We start from the raw sequence: 19,225 nt of genomic DNA, 5'->3' as shown, positions 1-19,225 counted from the left end.
GTTTTGCTCTGCACAACCCAAGTCACCCCTCCCGTGCAGCATAAAATGAACCAGGTCATCCTGCTTTTCAGGATCCTGTTGCTGTCAGTGTAATTGGGAACCCTCATAACCTGACTTTGTGACTAATGCTGGTGGTTTAATTTTCAGTGTTTTTAAATGATTTTAAATAGAATAGCAAAATCGAAAGATCACTTTTAAGAACACTGAGCTGCTATGGGCTCTAGTCTGAGATGAGGGACTGCAGACTGGGACATGGGACACAGGAGGGGCTGCAATGATGGGCACAGTGAGGCTGCATTCATGGGCACAGTGAGGCTGCATTCATGGGCGCAGTGAGACTGCATTTGATGGGCACAGTGAGACTGCATTTGATGGGCACAGTGAGGCTGCAATGATGGGCACAGTGAGGCCGCATTCATGGGCACAGTGAGACTGCATTCACGGGCAGAGTAAAGCTGCATTTGATGGGCACAGAGAGGCTGCATTTGATGGGCACTGGTGAGGCTGAATTGAGCTCTTGTATCACGTCTGCAGTCTCTGACCATCTCCTGTATCATGTCTGCAGTCTCTGAGGTAGTCTGGAGCGGAGTCAAGAGTGGGAGTGCTGCCGGGATGGGGGTCATGGGAGAAGTCAGACTTGTGTGGACTGTGGAGAGGAGACTATAGGATAAAACCAGAGCCACCAAGCTGGAGCCAACTGACTGAGCCCTGCATGGTGCACCTGAGAGGAGGTCAGTGACAGCACCGCCAGGCCAGTCTGAAGGGGGGGTCACTGATGTAAGGGGGGAGTCAATACGATAATGTAAGGGGGCACTGATATAAAGGGCTTCCCCCTTATATCAGTAACCCACCCCTTAACTTAGTGTATTCTTTCTGCGGAAGGTGACCCCCCCCCACATTCTGAGTTCCTGGAATCCCCCTTGATGATTGACCACTTTTATCTGGAATGTGCGCATATATATATATATATATATATATATATATATATATATATATATATATATATACATAGCTCCCAACTGTCCCTGATTTTGAGGGACTGTCCCTCTGTCCCACATTCCTCCTCATTTGTCCCTCAGTTTGGTCTGATCTATATAGTTGTATATAAAATGCACTTTTTATCTATCAAAAAGTGTTTTCCAGCGCTAAACCTTTCATCTGAGTTCTAAATTGCTGCATTTGTAAATTCCAAAAGCCAGTATAAAGGAATAGTAGTGATAAAAAAAGCCCTTGTGGGTTTAACCAATCTTGTTTTTTGTACAATTTCCCTTTAAGGGGGCATGGCAAGGGGTGTGTCCTATGCCTGCATACTTTTGCTGATAGGTGTCCCTCATTCCCATCTCAAAAAGTTGGGAGGTATGTATGTATATATATATATATATATATATACCTATGTGATTTCATATCTGTCTTATCTATATACAGTATGCTCTTTAAAGTGGTTGTAAACCCTTACAAACCACTTTGACCTACAGGTAAGCCTAGATTAAGGCTTACCTGTAGGTCTAAGAAATATCTCCTAAACCTACACGGTTTAGGAGATATTTGCCGAAAGACAGGCACCGCTGTCTATGGCGCATGCGCCGTAGACAGCGGCGCACAGGCACGCTGAGTGCGCCGCTGTCAACGGCGACATGCTGCGAGTGGCGGCTCCCGTGTGCGTGCGCGGGAGTGACGTCATCGCGGCTTCGTCAAATGACAGCGGCGGAGCAGCGAGACCCACTGAGAAGATGGATGCTCTGGATTTCAGGGGACAGCGGTGACTTTGCTGGCTCCTGTGTCAGGTAAGTGACACATAATGGACTACAATGCGATGCATATTAGTCCATTATGCTTTACCTTTGCAGGGAATCAAAGAGGAAGTAAACCCATTAGGGTTTATTTCCTCTTTAAAATGTATGGTTTTCCCTTTCATGAACAAGACAATAATGACGTTATACTGTTGCGCTGGTATAATAATGCTGTGGTGCTGGTATTTTTTTTTTCCAGAGCTTGATTTCATTCCCAGTCCAGCCCTGCTATCTCCGTCCACTGTAACACACTATACTGGCGCAGTCAGCAGCCTTATATAGTGTGGGGCGTGGACTTAGTCCCCCTGAGCACCCTGCCTTTGGCCAATTATGGCTCTCGCTGAGGAGTGTGCTGTGATTGGTCAAAGCATGCAGGTCAGGTGTATGCTTTGGCCAATCATCATACAGCAATTGGATTTGCCGCGAACACTCCATAAAATTCGCTGTTCGGAGGACACCTGCTGTTCGACTCAAACTCGTAGCTCATCCCTAATGGCCACTAATAAGCTGCACTGATGAGACTGCACTGATGTGGCTGCACTAATAATCATTGCCCTGATTATCAATGTAAAGAATGTACTAAGAGCCTTGTCGGTTATCTCTTTTCCTCACACTGACACAGCTTGGGAGGAAAGGACTGCCAATAACCAACAAGTCTGTTTACATGTAATCAGCTGTGATTGTGCTGTTTTTTGGGAGGGGGATTTGCGATAGTAGGGACGATTTGGGGGGGGGGGCTTTTGTGCTAGGGGAGGGGAAAATTTGTGGGGGATTTGTGAAAGGATGCAGGATGGAGGGGGGGGGGGTTGGGGGGTGGCTTGTGCTTGGAGGGGACATTTGAGAGGTAAAGGATGTGTGCAAGGAAGGGGGATTTTTTCTGGGCGGCGGGGCATATAAGTGGTCAATTTTTTCTGGGGGGGGGGTTTTTGCTGACACATAGTGTTCATAAATTGGGGGGGGGGGGTACAATTTAGCATATTTGCCCTGGGCTCTAGATGACCTTGTCCCGAGATGCTATTCACTCCCTTTTTATGTGTTACTTCCCCAAAAAGCCTGGGAAATCCTGACCAGCAGCATGAACCCTTCCCTTCCCGGGAGAACCATTGCAGCAACATCCACCTGCTTACAAGTGGGCTGGGTAAGAGGATGGACACAGCTGGCTCTGCTTTTCAGTCGCATGCTGAGAGGTGGAGCTGCCTGTCAAACTGGATGGATCCCTACAATATGGTCGGGATGCCTTCAGAAATTGGAGGTCGCTGTGATGTCAGCTGACAGAGGGGAATAATCTGCTGTCAGCTGACTCTGGGTCACAGGAGGACAAAAGTAAGTGCACTTCTGTGACCCAGAAGAAAAGTATGGACAGAGGAGCTTTGGCCGTTCTTCTATAATCTTGGCACCAGTTGTTGCTCCTTCTCAGGCAGGGCTGGGAGTTTCCCGGCATGTATAGTGTTAATAAAGGGTAGGTGGGATTAGAGTGTGTACACCACGTGACACGTGAGTTGTATAACGCAACACAGACAGTTACACAAGATGCTCGGTGTTCGAGCACAGCGCCCCCTGCAGTTCATGAGAAGAGTGCGCTACTGAGGGGGGAGAAGAGTCCGGTCACAGGGGCGCTCCCAGTTTGGAAGGAGAGGAGAGGAAAGTAGGAGAGGGGGTTCCCGTCCGTCACCATGGAGATGGAATAGGCGGGAGGAGGGAGCCCTATAGACAGTCCGCGCCCATCACTTAGCCTTGTATAACATTGTTTACAGAGTGACATCCACGCCGCTCCATGGAGCCCGGACTCCTCATCACCGGAGCCTCGTTCTTCTCATTCCGCTTGTTGAATAGGCGGCTGGGCACGCTGATTCCCGCTCCCGGCTCCGCTCTCCGGAACCCCTGGAAATGGAGGAACATCTGGACTTCATTCACACACAGCCTGCTCACCGGGATATGGGCGCTGCTCGGGTGAGGAGAATGTCACGTGCCAAGGGGTGTCCCCCCTGAGCACACAACTTCCTGGGGTCACCGAGCCCTGATGTAGTGTCTGTATTCTCACTCACAAAATCACGTTTTCCTGACCTGTAGGCAAAACGCACTGCTTTTTATTAATGTGTGGCGCGTTTTGACAAATTTTGGTTTCTAAAAAGAGGCAGAGACTTTTCCTTGCTTTTCTTTGGGGTTCGGCAGCCCACTAAAATGAATAGGCTGATGTACCTGCAGTGTGTGCGTGAAACTGCACTGTGCATACATGAACCGCATAGATCTGCGTTGTTTATTATCCTTCCTATCGGTGGTTGTGTGTGTGTGTGTTTTGTGTAAAATCATAAATCTTTCCTGTGTTTTTAGATTCTACCTGCACCCGGAGATGGCCAAGGACCTGATCTTCACACATTCCCGCTCCTCCCATTGGCTGGTCGCTGTGTCTATAGGTGAGCCGTACTTATCCTCTCTTTTTTAAAGCTTGGAAAGTTTCCTTTATATCGGTGGTTCTCCACCTCAGTCCTCAAGTACCCCCGACGGGTCATGTTTTGAGACTTTTCTCTTCTGCCTCTTTCACGTGGGGCGGATCCGTGACGATCCGCCCCGTGAACATCCGATTGCTCAGCGGGGATCACTCCGTCGATCCCCGCTGAGCAGGAAGATGAGAGGTCTGTCTCAGCACACTGCGCAGGGACGGACCTGTCAGAGCGCCGCTCTCCCCCTATGGGAGATCGGATTACGACGGACCACAGAGTCGGTCGTCCGATCCACAGACTGATGGAAAAGTGTTTTTTTTTTTTTTTTTTTTTTTTTTTTTTTTAAGCTGTCGCACTTTATCGGATTGGATCGGATGTCAGCGGACATGTCACCGCTGACATCCAACGCTCCATAGAGGTTTATGGAGTGTCCGTTCAGGTCCGCCTGTCGGTTTTTTGACAGGCGGACCTGAACGGATCGTTCGTGTGAAAGAGGCCTCAGCTGTCCAAAATACCAAGCCATTGACTCCGATTTAATTCACCTGTGCAAGATGAAGGAAAACCTGGCCTGGTATGGTTTACATGGCTACATGGCTTCCTTTTGTATCCGCAAAGTGTGCCAAACGCCATAAGCTGGCCATAGAGGGGTTCAAATTTAGCCACTTCAGGGAGCATCTGAATTTCGATCCATCTGTGGCTGTTTTCTGCACAATAGAAGTTGTTCTAATGATCGGCTTCTATCGAACGGGAATGTTGGAACATTTTTCCTGCAATACTGCACTGTAGGAAATCCATCTAGCAAACCCAGATATCGCCTTGTAAAGGCCTGATTCACAGTGGGGATTTTCTAAGTTTGCCCACTTACAAAGAAATTAAGGTTCTATAATTTTTATCATAGGTGTATTTTACATGATAGAGACAGAATATCACGTGATACAAATGTTATAAATTTGAGTTGCAGTTCAGTGAATAAAAATATTTGATTATTCGCCTGTGGAAGAAATGCAAAATAACCATCAATCGCCCTCGGTCTGGAGCTCCATTCAAAGTTTCGCCTCATGCAGGAATAGCAGAGGGGAGACATCCAGGGTCTTTTAGACGTTGGCTGTGTCGCCAAAAATAAAATCCCAGAGAGCAGGGGTCCCTAACCACTGGGCCATGGCCTCTCTGCAGCAGGGCCATGGCGTGCGGCATGAGGGAGCAAGGCGGGCGGGTGGATCAAGAGGTGGGCGGATGAGAGAAGCGGGCTGGCAAGCGGAGATGACATCCTCGCTCTCTCTCCACCTACCCCATATCACCACTCTTCCGCACTAACAGCGGGGCTTCTTTGACTTTGGAGCTGCTATATATATTTTTTATTTATTTTTTTACCTCAATGCATTAAGGTATAAAACATTACATTACAAACATTTTTAGGTTTAGTAACACTTTTTAATGTTTAAAAATTAAGATGCCTGCAAGTTTTATATTCTGTACAATGTTCCTGTCTCTTTTACTTTTGACAACACACAATATTTATACTGTACACAATTTTAAAAATATTAATATCGAGCACTATTGTTTTTCAATAGCAGTCTTTTAGTATCCTCATTGACTGTCTGTCCTTTCTGGTGACATCTCCTTCACAAGATTCACATTTCATCAAAGGGTCCTTTGTTTAAAGTCAAAAGACTATTCTTATTTCTAAACTTTTGAATGTCTTCTCATTTACAAATTGCTGATAACAGTACAAAATAGTATTCTGGCTAAATAAAATGTCATAGATGCTTGTTGGAGCAACAGATGATACTGAAACTTGGTGTGAGGAATAAAAAAGAGCACCACCACACAGTGGTAGTGTGTTTTTATATTCTTAAGCGGCAGTATTATTATTACTATATAATTTATTGTACATTCGCATCAGTCCCTGCCCTCAAGGAGCTTACAGTATAAGAAATGCCCCAATTTCCCACAGCTATAACAACTTAACGTTCTCATATCCACCCCCCCCCCCCTTTTTATTTTTTTTACATTTGCTAGAGTCCTTTCTGCTTCCACTACTGCCTACATTAAAGCACCTTCCTAATTTCCTCAGTTTCCTCTGACCCTTGAATCTGTGCAGAAGAGGCTGGAGACTCTGTGCTTGCCCCTTTGCTGACAGGGTGGTGCCATCTAAGGCTTGGTTCGCACTGGATGCCGATGCAGCTCCCAGCAGGGGTTCTGCGCGTCCTGGTTCATCATTTCAGGTCCGATTTTAGCCCAAATTGAAATGGACCAAAAGATGCACAGGGCTCCTGTGCTAATTTGCATCGGAGATATATATAAACCAGCTCCGTAGAGAGCCGGTCACATTCTCCTGCTATTGCAAACCCAGCCTCAGTAATAGATGTAGTTGCTGGAGCAGTGGGGCGCATTGTAGTACCTGTAGCACACCCCCCCCCCAAAAAGTTGCTGGTTGTTTGGTCCTATTTCCTCCCCTCAGCAGGCACACATTCAGGCACACAGCATTTTTGGCAGTCATTCTCTGGCTCAAGAATCAATATAGGGTTTTTTTTTTTTTTTTATTGGGGGGGAAACTTAGATGGGGATAAAGAGCATGGGATACCACAGAACCAATGAATAAGCGCACCTGTTAGTGTGTGAAACGCGGCTACCATTTGAACTGTTTGTAACACATGGGATGTTCGTTATTAAATAAGAATTTTGATGGATCTTGGAGTGCAGCCATTTCTTCGGTGTTGACCACAGAACCTGAACTGAAACAGAACTCGAGGACTTCTAACTTTCTGGCTGCACTTCTCCAACTCTTTGACAGCTTCTGCTGCAACTTTTGCCATCCAAGGGTATTGCACCCTGCTTGGTTGCACTGGCACACTTCTGGATGTACTCTACCCTCTTCCCCCAGCAAATGGTCCCACAAAATCTGATGCCTGTGACCTGTCCTCTTCCAAGATACTAAGGCACTACACAGTCACTCTTTCAGCACTAGGGTCTTTCTTGTACTCACTCTGCCACAGAATCATCATTTGCCTCCTGCAGATAATCCCCAGGCTCTTTCCCTGTGAGGGAGATGAAGACTCACTCGGCCTCTGGACAACTTGTGGTCTCTCCCACAGCTTCCTTCTCTGCTCACCTCCCCTGAGATTTCTCTTGACCCCTTTGGATTCCTGGGATACTTTTCATTTAGTTCCCCCAGCTAAGTCTAGCTGGGACCTTGAAGTCTTCAACAGACTCCTTCCCTGACTTCTGCCCAGGAGGGCAAGGCCCTTCAACAGGAGTCTCTTAAAGGCTGGATCCTGAAATGCTGTCTTGCACCAGCATGCTGAAATCCCCCCTTGCCACTTAAAGTGGAACTTCGCTCTCTCAATCAACATTGATTGATTATTTATAATCCTTATGCTGCTAGCATTAGTAGATAGGAAAGTATATCATATTTACTCATTTTAAATGAGGGGTTTAAGCAGATTTATGGACTCCTCTCCCACCTCCTGGACACAGTTTTAGGGATTTACAGAAGTTTCATAAATTTTTCTTTGCCCATCCTCCCACTATGTTCTAGAAATCTTTAGCATACAGGATGGTGTAGCAGAACAGCAGCCTGTGAAAACCTGAGAAGCCCTTAACTAGTAAAAGTACAGGTTAGTTTCAGAAGCCATCTTATTATTAAATTCACTATTAATTATTTTGAAGGTATATCTTGCCATCACAACAATTATGACAGGCCTGAAGGCTACACTTAAAACCAAGTCTGCATATTACAGTTCTTAGCATTGCCAACGCCAGTCACTGAAGGAAATCAAGAAATCTAATTGCTGTAAATTGATGAAATAAATGTAGCTACACCCCTGAAGGAGCTGCTTGAATATATTTTGGTTCTGTACTCTGCCTCCCAACCTCAAGAACAGTCCCTCTGGCACTACTAGGAAAATTGTGTAAGCACAGTATTAACACACAACTGTAGTGAACCAGGAAGTTCAATGGGAGACTCAATAGTCAAGCTTGGGTTTGATTTATACCGTTATAGATCAGAGTTTGTGTCAAATGCAGACTTTAAAACAGTACAGTTAAACAACTAAAATGGCCTATGCACTCAGGCATGAATGGAAACGGGTCTGCTTGATTGAAGGATTTTTTTTTTTTTTTTTTTTTTTTTAAATCTCAGACCTAGGCAATAAACATGTAAGGTAATAGGCCACAATGTAAATGATCAACTTTAGACGTAGCGTTCGAGTTCCTCCTTTAGTGACAATTTCTAGGCCCACCAAATCGCTGCTACCGAAGGAGAAACAGCAAGATCCTCAAAATGGAGATATATAGTAACTTCAGCTAGCCTAGGGTTGGTGCACTTGGTGTCCTGTTTGTATGTTAACATATCCTGGCAGGCAAAAGTGATGTGCAGTACCCTGGCAAGTAAGGAACAATGAAACTGATGACTGCTTCAGGTGCGTATGATAATCCAGCAAAGAGGAAAGGGCTAGGTGCTAGCTCTGGCTTGCAACCGTGAACATGTAGAAAAAATAGCTGCACACCAACATCCATTGAACAGGTTTATTGAAAGACTGCCAACAGGGCTTAGGGCTATGACAATGGACCAAGGGGTGACGACGTTTAATACATACATACATTTAAACCTGGTTTTAAGAAGCACAATGCATGTATGAAACGTTGTCACCCCTTGGTCTGTTGTCGTAGCCCCAGTGGCAGTCTTTCAACAATACTGTTGGATAGATGTTGGTGCGCAGCTATTTTTTATTTTTTATTTTTCCCACTTGGTCTACCCTGGCAAATAAGACTGATATTAGGATTGCTCAGCAGCATGTAAATGTATCTACAGGCGTAGGCACAAGTAAGGCAACATTGTCTACCTACAGTGTCTCTAGGGTGGGCAAGTATGTCTTTAAGATGGGCAAGTGTGAGCTCGCCCCTCCTGCGAATGAGTCTCAAAGGGAGATGTCTTGGTAAGATGGTTCTTTAGGTGACCTGCCTGGCAACTGGAATGCCTTGCGTTCTCAGGAGCGCCAGGAGGTGCACACAGGTCCCTCTCTAGTGGGCTGTCTGTCACCAGCTGACACTTGGAGCTGTGGCAGGATCCTTACAATTGGACTTCCAAGCGACAGCTCTACCCATTGCATCCAGTCTTCCCTTTCTCGCCTCGTGGTGTGTGTTTTACCTTCTCTCAGGCAGCCTCTGGTGTAAGGATTCTCCCCTCCCTGTAGGCAGGCTGGGGTGTGTAGTCTCTGCCCCCAGGGATTGCTATGGGGCCGTTGGTGATGGGAACTACATGCCTGAAGAATAAAAATATCTAATATTGTATCAAGGACGTTTTCTGGATGAATAGCATTGATAGACTGACTTAAAATAAAGTCTGGGAGAATTCAGCTGTTCCAACTTGTCTGTGTCATCTCTCCTCGTGTGTGTGTGTGTGTGTCTGCCCTTCAATATGGAAGTGTTGGCTCTATATGTTACATGTGAACGTCATAACCTCATAAAAACTTAGAACCTTGTATGGCACACATTCATTTCTGCTCACTTCAGCAATATGCTATACAAAAGGAGATACTAACACAGAGTCATATGGATTTTGACAAGCCTGCATGTAACACTCTATACTTGACGTAATGTGCTGATCATGTAATGTCATATAACCAAACAACTACTAATATAAACACATATTACCAACTTTAACTACATTAAAGTGGGGTACCCCTTAAAAAAAAAAAAAATTTTTTAAAAGTCAGCAGCTACAAATACTGCAGCTGCTGGCTTTTAATAATCGGACACTTACCTGCCCCAGGGTCCAGCGATGCGGGGGAACGAAGCCCCCCCTCGTTCCCCGCTCCGCTCGCACCGCCGTCATGCATACTGTGGGCACCCGGCTGTGGCTTCACAGCCGGGCACCCACTGCGCATGCACGAGCGGCGCTGGGCGCCGTGATACGCCGTACAGTCACCTGGGACATGTGACAGGTCCCAGGTGAATGTGCGGCGCAAGGGGAAGTGATGCCACCAGCCCGGGCAATGAAGAAGGCAGACTACGAGGGACCCCCTAGCAACCGGTATTTAGAGGTGAGTAAAAAATGTTTTTTTTTTTTTTTGCCAATTTTTTTTTAATTAATTTTAAGCAGCTTTTCATTTTTTGGTGGCAACACCACTTTAAGTATAAATGATATACTAATACTTATTAAGATGACTGAAACTACACTAACTGAAATTAACAGGATCTAAACAAATATGTATTATTCATCGAACTACAGAACTACATGTGTCTGTTTTTGTCTTCTCATGACATTCTATACCAAGATACCTTATGTCCTTCTCATACACCAGAAACTGCTAGCAATACTCCGCTTTAGATGAAGAATCAATTGATCAAGGTCATTCACACATACTATATGTATTATGACTAATCGTAAAACCAAATATGTTTTGCAATTTTGCCATGACTATAACGTTAATAAATGCCGAATTATGAATTTGGAATAATATTTTTACAATGTCCCAGGATCCTTTTCTGCACCTCTCTTGATCGCTTCCCTCCCCCTGCAAATGAGGAAGCTGGGGAAAGAGTATAACGGGATCTCTGCAAGCGCCGCTCGTTACAGTGGAAACACGAGGGAGAAATCTCCCATAGGAGCAGACAGGCTCTGTGTCCCTCAGAGCCTGCCAGTATACATTCCTGTAATGGCCGGCGGGAGGTGTGGGGCCGTGGATGGCAGGGTGGCACCTGCTACATAAGTGTACAGTTTATAGTAAGCCCAGTTCTAGTTCATGAGTGCCCAATAGGAGTCCTAGATCAAATGCCCTCCTTTCTTCCCAACTGGATCTATGCTTACATTTGAACAAAATGCTGAAAATAATGGTAAGCTTCTTTTTTCTAAAGAGCGCTAAAGTGTGCATAGGAAAACCTTAAGTTACATTCTTATTTGTTTCCCTTTAGTACTTTGAGTAACCTTATGCATTTTTGTTCCAGGATATTTTATCCATGATTTTGTGGATATGCTGCAGAACCAAAAGATGCACCAATCATGGGAGCTGCTGTTCCATCACACTGTTGTAAGTAAACCAGAAAACGTTTTGTTTTCCAGGTATTTTATCCACAAAAAGCAAAACCTAGAAACAATCTTTCGGGGCATGTCCCGAGAGAAATAAAGGTAGCGTTAACAAGAAAGTAAAGGTACATCTCTATAACTGACCAACAAGTGGGACACAATTGTGAAGTGGAACGAAATCTATTGGATATTTTAAACTTTTTTAGCAAATAAACTGAAAAGTGGTGCGTGCAAAATTATTCGGCCCCTTTACTTTCAGTGCAGCAAACTCACTCCAGAAGTTCAGTGAGGATCTCTAAATGATCCAATGTTGTCCTAAATGACTGATGGTGATAAATAGAATCCACTTGTGTGTAATCAAGTCTCTGTATAAATGCACCTGCTCTGTGATAGTCTCAGGGTTCTGTTGAAAGTGCAGAGAGCATCATGAAGACCAAGGAACACACCAGGCAGGTCCGTAATACTGTTGTGGAGAAGTTTAAAGCCGGATTTGGATACAAAAAGATTTCCCAAGCTTTAAACATCCCAAGGAGCACTGTGCAAGCGATCATTTTGAAATGGAAGGAGTATCAGACCACTGCAAATCTACCAAGACCTGGCCGTCCCTCTAAACTTTCAGCTCAGACAAGGAGAAGACTGATCAGAGATGCAGCCAAGAGGCCCATGATCACTCTGGATGAACTGCAGAGAACTACAACTGAGGTGGGAGAGTCTGTCCATAGGACAACAATCAGTCGTACACTGCACAAATCTGGCCTTTATGGAAGAGTGGCAAGAAAGCCATTTCTCAAAGATATCCATAAAAAGTCTTGTCTAAAGTTTGCCACAAGCCACCTGGGATACACACCAAACATGTGGAAGAAGGTGCTCTGGTCAGATGAAACCAAAATCAAACTTTTTGCCCACAATGCAAAGTGATATGTTTGGCGTAAAAGCAACACAGCTCATCACCCTCAACACACCATCCCCACTGTCAAACATGGTGGTGGCAGCATCATGGTTTGGGCCTGCTTTTCTTCAGCAGGGACAGGGAAGATGGTTAAAATTGAGGGGAAGATGGATGCAGCCAAATACAGGACCATTCTGGATGAAAACCTGTTGGAGTCTGCAAAAGACCTGAAACTGGGACGGAGATTTATCTTCCAACAAGACAATGATCCCAAACGTACAGCAAAATCTACAAAGGAATGGTTCACAAATAAACGTATCCAGGTGTTAGAATGGCCAAGTCAAAGTCCAGACCTGAATCCAATCGAGAATCTGTGGAAAGAGCTGAAAACTACTGTTCACAAACACTCTCCATCCAACCTCACTGAGCTCGAGCTGTTTTGCAAGGAAGAATGGGCAAGAATTTCAGTCTCTCGATGTGCAAAACCGATAGAGACATACCCCAAGTGACTTGCAGCTGTAATCGCAGCAAAAGGTGGCTCTACAAAGTATTAACGCAAGGGGGCCGAATAATTTTGCACACCCCACTTTTCATTTTTTTATTAGTTAAAAAAGTTTCAAAAATCCAATAGATTTCGTTCCACTTCACAATTGTGTCCCACAAGTTCTCCCAATGGTCTCAAGCCCCCATTGAGTTGCCAGGTGCTCCATCGCTTATATGTACAGGTGTTGCGTGAGAGTGGACACCGTTGGCAGGTCCCGTTTCGATACAGGTACCAGACCTGAAAGTAGGCCATTCACCCTAACACAAGCTGATGAGCAGAAATACAGGGCCATAATATTGGAATTAAAGGGGTTGTAAAACCTCTTGCAGTGCAGCAGCCCCCCAGTGACCCAGTTTTTTTACTTACCTGAACCCTCTCTTACAGGCATCGGACGAGCACACCAGCTCTAGCCAGTGTCTCGTGTCCTGATTGGCTAGATTAATAGCAGCGCAGCAATTGGCTCCCACTGCTGTCAATCAAATCCAATGACGCGGGCGAGCGCTGGCAAAGAAAAATAGAAAATGTTGTGCTATGTACAGAAAATTAATATATGGATTACCATATTTACATGCAATAGCCACATAGCTCTCAGAATACTGTAGTGACCAGCAGAGGAGAGAGCCTGAAGAGGGCATTTTAATTTAATGGTGTGCTTCTTCCCCCCCCCCCCCCCCCCCCCCTTTTTCTATTAATAATTTTATGCTTTTCAAGATTGTCAAACATGTTTCAACATTTTAGAAGTGACTGACAGCAGGCATTTACTAGAAATCAAATTCTATCAAGCATTTCGTGTTTATCCTGTCTTTTACATAGCTGAGGGAAACCTGTTGGGGAGTGTCTGCATTGTCTTCATTTCAGGTATTTTGTTTCATTGTAGCCCAGTAACATGTCATGTATAAGTGACACTCCCTCCGCTATGTTTTGAATTTCAAGCCATTTGACACATCACATCTAGGTAACGATCTGATTATACTCCGCATTCTGTTTGTCCTTGGCTTCCTTTCAGACTTGACAGTCCTGAAGAGAAGTTGCTGAAAACCAGATCTACTACATGACATTTATTGTGGCGGTGTTGAGTTGGTTTTTTTTTATTTATTTATTTTTTTTATTTCTTACTGAATCTGTTACATCTCTGAGAATTACATATACGTTTATTCTCCAAAAACTTGTTCTAGAGGCTTAACCAGGATCTGCTGGGCACTTTACCAATATTCTTTGCCATTCCCACACTCCTTTTTAGAGGCATGTCAAGGCTATGTAAAATTGCCTTATTTTTGGCAGCTATTCTACTTCCTAGAAAGATAAGTGACTAATAAAGAATAGCCAAACAGTACGCTGGCATTAGGTGTTGTTTAATATAATTACGTACAAAATACCCGATGATTGAGCGCTTTTATAACCCTTTCAGATAATTTAAAGGTAAATGATTGTGTATTTTCCGTGAAATTGATATTTGAAGGTAGTTTTTGCAGTCACATAAATTATTGTAAATCTTAGCATATTTGTATAATCCTATGTAAAATACTGATTTGTAGCTTCCTCTTCCGCCCATTATAAAATGCAGAATATCCTGTGCAAACCTTTCCAGGTAAGCAACCTATCCTGTCCAGTGGTTTAAACAAAATTATTGTGGGTCTTCTTTTGATGTAGACCATCAGATATGTCTGATAGCAGCAGGTTGTGACATATCTATCTGTTGTAGCTGGGCGGCCTTTTACTATGTAAGGCTAGCCATACATATATAAATTCCCCCATCCTTGTTAAACAGTGTAGATTAAGGAAGCTTCCCTGCTGGCTACCCAAACAGCAACTGCATCTAGTTGGATACAGTCCTCACTTGGCTGACATTATTCCACCTGGCTCCTTCAACAAAAGTAAATTGAACATTTTACTTTTGTTGAACTTGGCTGACAGCCACCCATGGCACTAATTTTAGCTGATTCGGCAGCAGGGTGGATTTGATTTAAATTAAGTCGCTTTTAAATCGTTCGTAAAATGGCTTGATTTAAATCAACTCCTATTTTAAATCCATAATTTTTAAAGAGCAACTGTTATCTCTGTCCCGCAGCGGCTCATCCTCTGATCCACTGTTGTCTCACCGAGAGTCCCTTTTTAATACAAACAATTTTATTGTAGAAAATAAGAGTAGTAACAATAAGCATCAAATACAGAAGGTGGTACAATGTATGTAACAAGTTATGCGATCATTAACATTAAAGTACATATAACAACATCTGTGGCTAGTTTTATCAGCCTCTATCTATATTGTCACATAGATTGATCAGCTAATACCCTTTTCACACTGAGGGAGTTTTGCAGGTGCTATAGCGTTAAAAATAGCGTCTGCAATCCGCCCTCAAAAAGCTGCTCCATTATCTCTGGCAGGGTGTCAGGAAAAGTCCTGCTAAAAATAGTGGCGTTTTACCGCCGACGTTATGGGTGGCACAGTGTGAAAGGGGTCTAAGAGTCAGCCCAACGAGAGGAGCCCAAAATCTTGCAGAGGCTATAGCTTGCATCCCAAGTACTCATTGACACTTCTGCTACAGAAAGGTGTCTTGTCTTGAAATTTGCGTAGAGTGGAAATAAGGTTGGACAGAGAAACTATTGGGTCAGTCAAAAATAATAGGACGTCGTCTGTGTACAAACTATGTTTGAATTCTTGGTACCCCTTTAGGTACCCCCTAATATTGGGGTCTAGACTGATAGAACGGGCCAGGGGCTCAATGGCGAGGGCAAATAAAAATGGTGACAAAGGGCAACCTTGCCTTGTGCCCCTGCCCAGTGTAAAATAATCGGAGTTGCAGCCCGGGAGTTTTATCCGTGTGTGAGGGTGGTGGTAAAGTGCCCGGAATCCGTGGACAAAGGCCCCTAGGAAGCCAAATTTCTCGAGGATCAATTTGAGATATGGCCATAAAATGCTGTCAAAGGCCTTGTGGATGTCAAGGCTCAGGAGAAGCACTTTGCGTGAGATAAAATCAGCGTTTTGTATGATATTGGAAGTGAGTCTAATATCTGTGATTTTTGCCTGGTCGGGATAAATCCAGTTTGGTCAGGGGAGGTTAGCGAAGTGATGATTTTAGAGAGTCTGTCTGCAAGGATGCGGTCAAATGTTTTCAGGTCGGTGTTGATGACCGAAATCGGCCTATAGTTTTGGGGGAAGGAGTGGTCCTTGTTAGTTTTAGGTATCGGGGGCATTATCAGAATATTTATGTTGAAATAATAAAATGGTATTGTAATTATTAATATCTGCAAATCTTTGATTTCTGAGATTTACAATTTTCTACCAATACCAACAAGAAATTCAAGTTTTTATTTTTATATGAGCTATTTTGAAGACAAGTGATACAAATTATATTGCTAAAAATATATATTAACTAAAAATACAGTGCAAAATAATATTGGGTATATTTAGTGATAAAACAAATAAATGGATATACAGTACTTCTACATATCAGAGATAGATGATGGTTCAGATAATTTCACATTTATATTTATTCAAGTTCTTATAATAAAATACCACATTTCAATTCTTGAATAACTGGGTATATTTGAGACTTGGTAAGTCTTAGTGAATAGCATGATATTGGAAAGAACACACTGCTGACAAGAGCGAGAAGGGTGCTGCTCACCCCTATAAATCGAAAAAATAAAACAAATTCCCCCACCAACGGGGTTTTTAGGCAGCAATAAACAATAAGCGTAGCATAATATAAAAAAAGATTATTTTATTGTATGGTAAAAACATGAGCTTCACCCAGGTATTTAAAACAAAAAATAGATAGAGCCAAGCTTTTGTATACAAAAAATACAATAACATCAATGGGCATACACTAAGCAGACCTAACTATAAGTATACTGTATAAAATTAGTAACAGCAAAAAAATATAGTTCTAACGCGTTTCAACCACTAGGGTCTTCTTCAGAGATAGTCTGTTGATAGAGAGACAAGATGAAACTTAATAAATCTATCGAATAGTATTAATATTAAAAATATTCTAAATTTGTTAGTGTAGTTACCCAATATAGTATTGCCGAAAGGTTCACGTAAATTATAATGCTTAATGGTGGAGTTTACCCAGGTTCATGCTTAGACGTCCCTCACAAATTAAAGAAGGTACATGGTCCATACATCTCGCCACAGAATCCAGCAGAGGGGTGAGGGTCGGAAGCCCAGAAGCGCGGCTCACGAGCGGTCACACGACAAAACCCTATGCCCCACAAAAGTTGTAGGAAGTAGGTGCAAACGTAGGCAGCCTGCCCGTATGGTAAGCCATGCCTGTGATAGAAATCCCAACACAATCGGAATTAGACCTATATATTTCATATGTGGTATGAAGATATCATGTACATGATTTGTGTGCATATAGAGGGAATGTCCCCAGATATCTGCATCCACATCTACATCAGAAAAAAAAAAAGGGGGGGGGGGGGAAAACAAAACTCAAAAACCAACACACGCTAAAAAAGAGGGACAAAATAATAAAACAAACGTAACTCTAATCAAAAGAAGACAAGCGTGAAATGACATGTGATAGAGATAGTGTGTATAATGACATCCAAATACTGGGTGACTAGAGTGACTGAGTGAGTGGATTGTGTACACGGAAGGGTCCCCCATTAGTACTTCATGCAATCTCATTTTTACCCGTCACCAGCACCTCAATGCACTCTTTCCATTGTCACCCCGATTTCCTATATGTCATCTTTTAAATTCCTTTCACTACACCAACACCCACACCTTTCACCTTACAGTTCACCTTCCGTGTACACAATCCACTCACTCAGTCACTCTAGTCACCCAGTATTTGGATGTCATTATACACACTATCTCTATCACATGTCATTTCACGCTTGTCTTCTTTTGATTAGAGTTACGTTTGTTTTATTATTTTGTCCCTCTTTTTTAGCGTGTGTTGGTTTTTGAGTTTTGTTTCCCCCCCCCCCTTTTTTTTTTTTTTTTTTTTTTTTTTTCTGATGTAGATGTGGATGCAGATATCTGGGGACATTCCCTCTATATGCACACAAATCATGTACATGATATCTTCATACCACATATGTGGGCCTATATATGAAATATATATGTCTAATTCCGATTGTGTTGGGATTTCTATCACAGGCGTGGCTTACCATACGGGCAGGCTGCCTACGTTTGCACCTACTTCCTACAACTTTTGTGGGGCATAGGGTTTTGTCGTGTGACCGCTCGTGAGCCGCGATTCTGGGCTTCCGACCCTCACCCCTCTGCTGGATTCTGTGGCGAGATGTATGGACCATGTACCTTCTTTAATTTGTGAGGGACGTCTAAGCATGAACCTGGGTAAACTCCACCATTAAGCATTATAATTTACGTGAACCTTTCGGCAATACTATATTGGGTAACTACACTAACAAATTTAGAATATTTTTAATATTAATACTATTCGATAGATTTATTAAGTTTCATCTTGTCTCTCTATCAACAGACTATCTCTGAAGAAGACCCTAGTGGTTGAAACGCGTTAGAACTATATTTTTTTGCTGTTACTAATTTTATACAGTATACTTATAGTTAGGTCTGCTTAGTGTATGCCCATTGATGTTATTGTATTTTTTGTATACAAAAGCTTGGCTCTATCTATTTTTTGTTTTAAATACCTGGGTGAAGCTCATGTTTTTACCATACAATAAAATAATCTTTTTTTATATTATGCTACGCTTATTGTTTATTGCTGCCTAAAAACCCCGTTGGTGGGGGAATTTGTTTTATTTTATTTTTATGTCTTAGTGAATAGCTTCCTGTGTCTTTACGGGCTAATGTAAACCATCTTGTTTACCTTAGCTACGGTGTGATCTTTTCTCAAAACAGACCTTCTCACTTACACTATTAACCACTCGACAACTGGGCACTTAAACCCCCCTCATGACCAGACCAATTTTCAGCTTTCAGTGCTCTCCCACTTTATGTTTCAATAATTTTTATTAAAGGTTTTCAGTACAATACAAACAATAGTCTCATTAATGCGGCAACTTATTACATTAAGCAAAATGTAAAATGGACTAACACACCAGTCAGCTCCGTAAACATGTTGGCGGCTTCGAAATAGGTGCCATATCCAGTAACCCCGGATCACCTAGGATCCCAGCTGCCGGAGCTGTTACCTCTTGAGTGATGGAAATACCCAATTATTTTGCTAGCACCGCTGAATGAGAGATATAAAGAATTCAACAGAGAACAGTAAAGAAAAGAAGGACCCTATAGCAGGGAAAGAGAAAAGAGTAGCGAGTAGAAAAAGAGAGAAAAAAGAAGGAAAGGGGGAGAACTGAGTGGGGGGGGGGGGGGGGGGAGCCGTAGTCCTGGATCCACAAACTCATGCTACCGTGACAACGTTAAACAGCATGTGTCCCGGAACCATTAGTTAGATAGACAATCCATGGGTCCCAAATTTTGTAAAACATTTTCATCCTGTCTTGTGACAATGCGGATAACCGTTCGTTTAGCATTAGCCATGACATTTTATGTTTAAGCTGGGCTATCGGTAGTGCGGCTGATCTCCA

At 43.2% G+C, this 19,225-nt stretch overlaps 1 protein-coding gene across 1 annotated transcript in view; it reads left to right on the top strand.

Moving 5' to 3' along the window:
- Window positions 1-3,301: 3,301 nt before the first annotated feature.
- The window catches only part of TLCD2 (TLC domain containing 2), a 77,748-nt gene continuing 61,824 nt past the window's right edge, over window positions 3,302-19,225 (top strand). The window contains exons 1-3 of the mRNA XM_077480562.1: window positions 3,302-3,740; window positions 4,122-4,204; window positions 11,180-11,262. Of these exons, the coding sequence (XP_077336688.1) occupies window positions 3,565-3,740; window positions 4,122-4,204; window positions 11,180-11,262 (342 nt within the window). The 5' untranslated portion in view covers window positions 3,302-3,564. The remainder of the gene's footprint in view (window positions 3,741-4,121; window positions 4,205-11,179; window positions 11,263-19,225) is intronic.

The sequence above is a fragment of the Lithobates pipiens genome, unplaced genomic scaffold (assembly GCF_037356315.1).
Source record: "Lithobates pipiens isolate NorthernLeopardFrog02 unplaced genomic scaffold, aLitPip1_a1.2 Scaffold_16, whole genome shotgun sequence".
NCBI lineage: Eukaryota > Metazoa > Chordata > Amphibia > Anura > Ranidae > Lithobates > Lithobates pipiens.
Note: the sequence above shows the minus strand (reverse complement) of the source record. Positions and strands in the feature narration are given on the sequence as shown.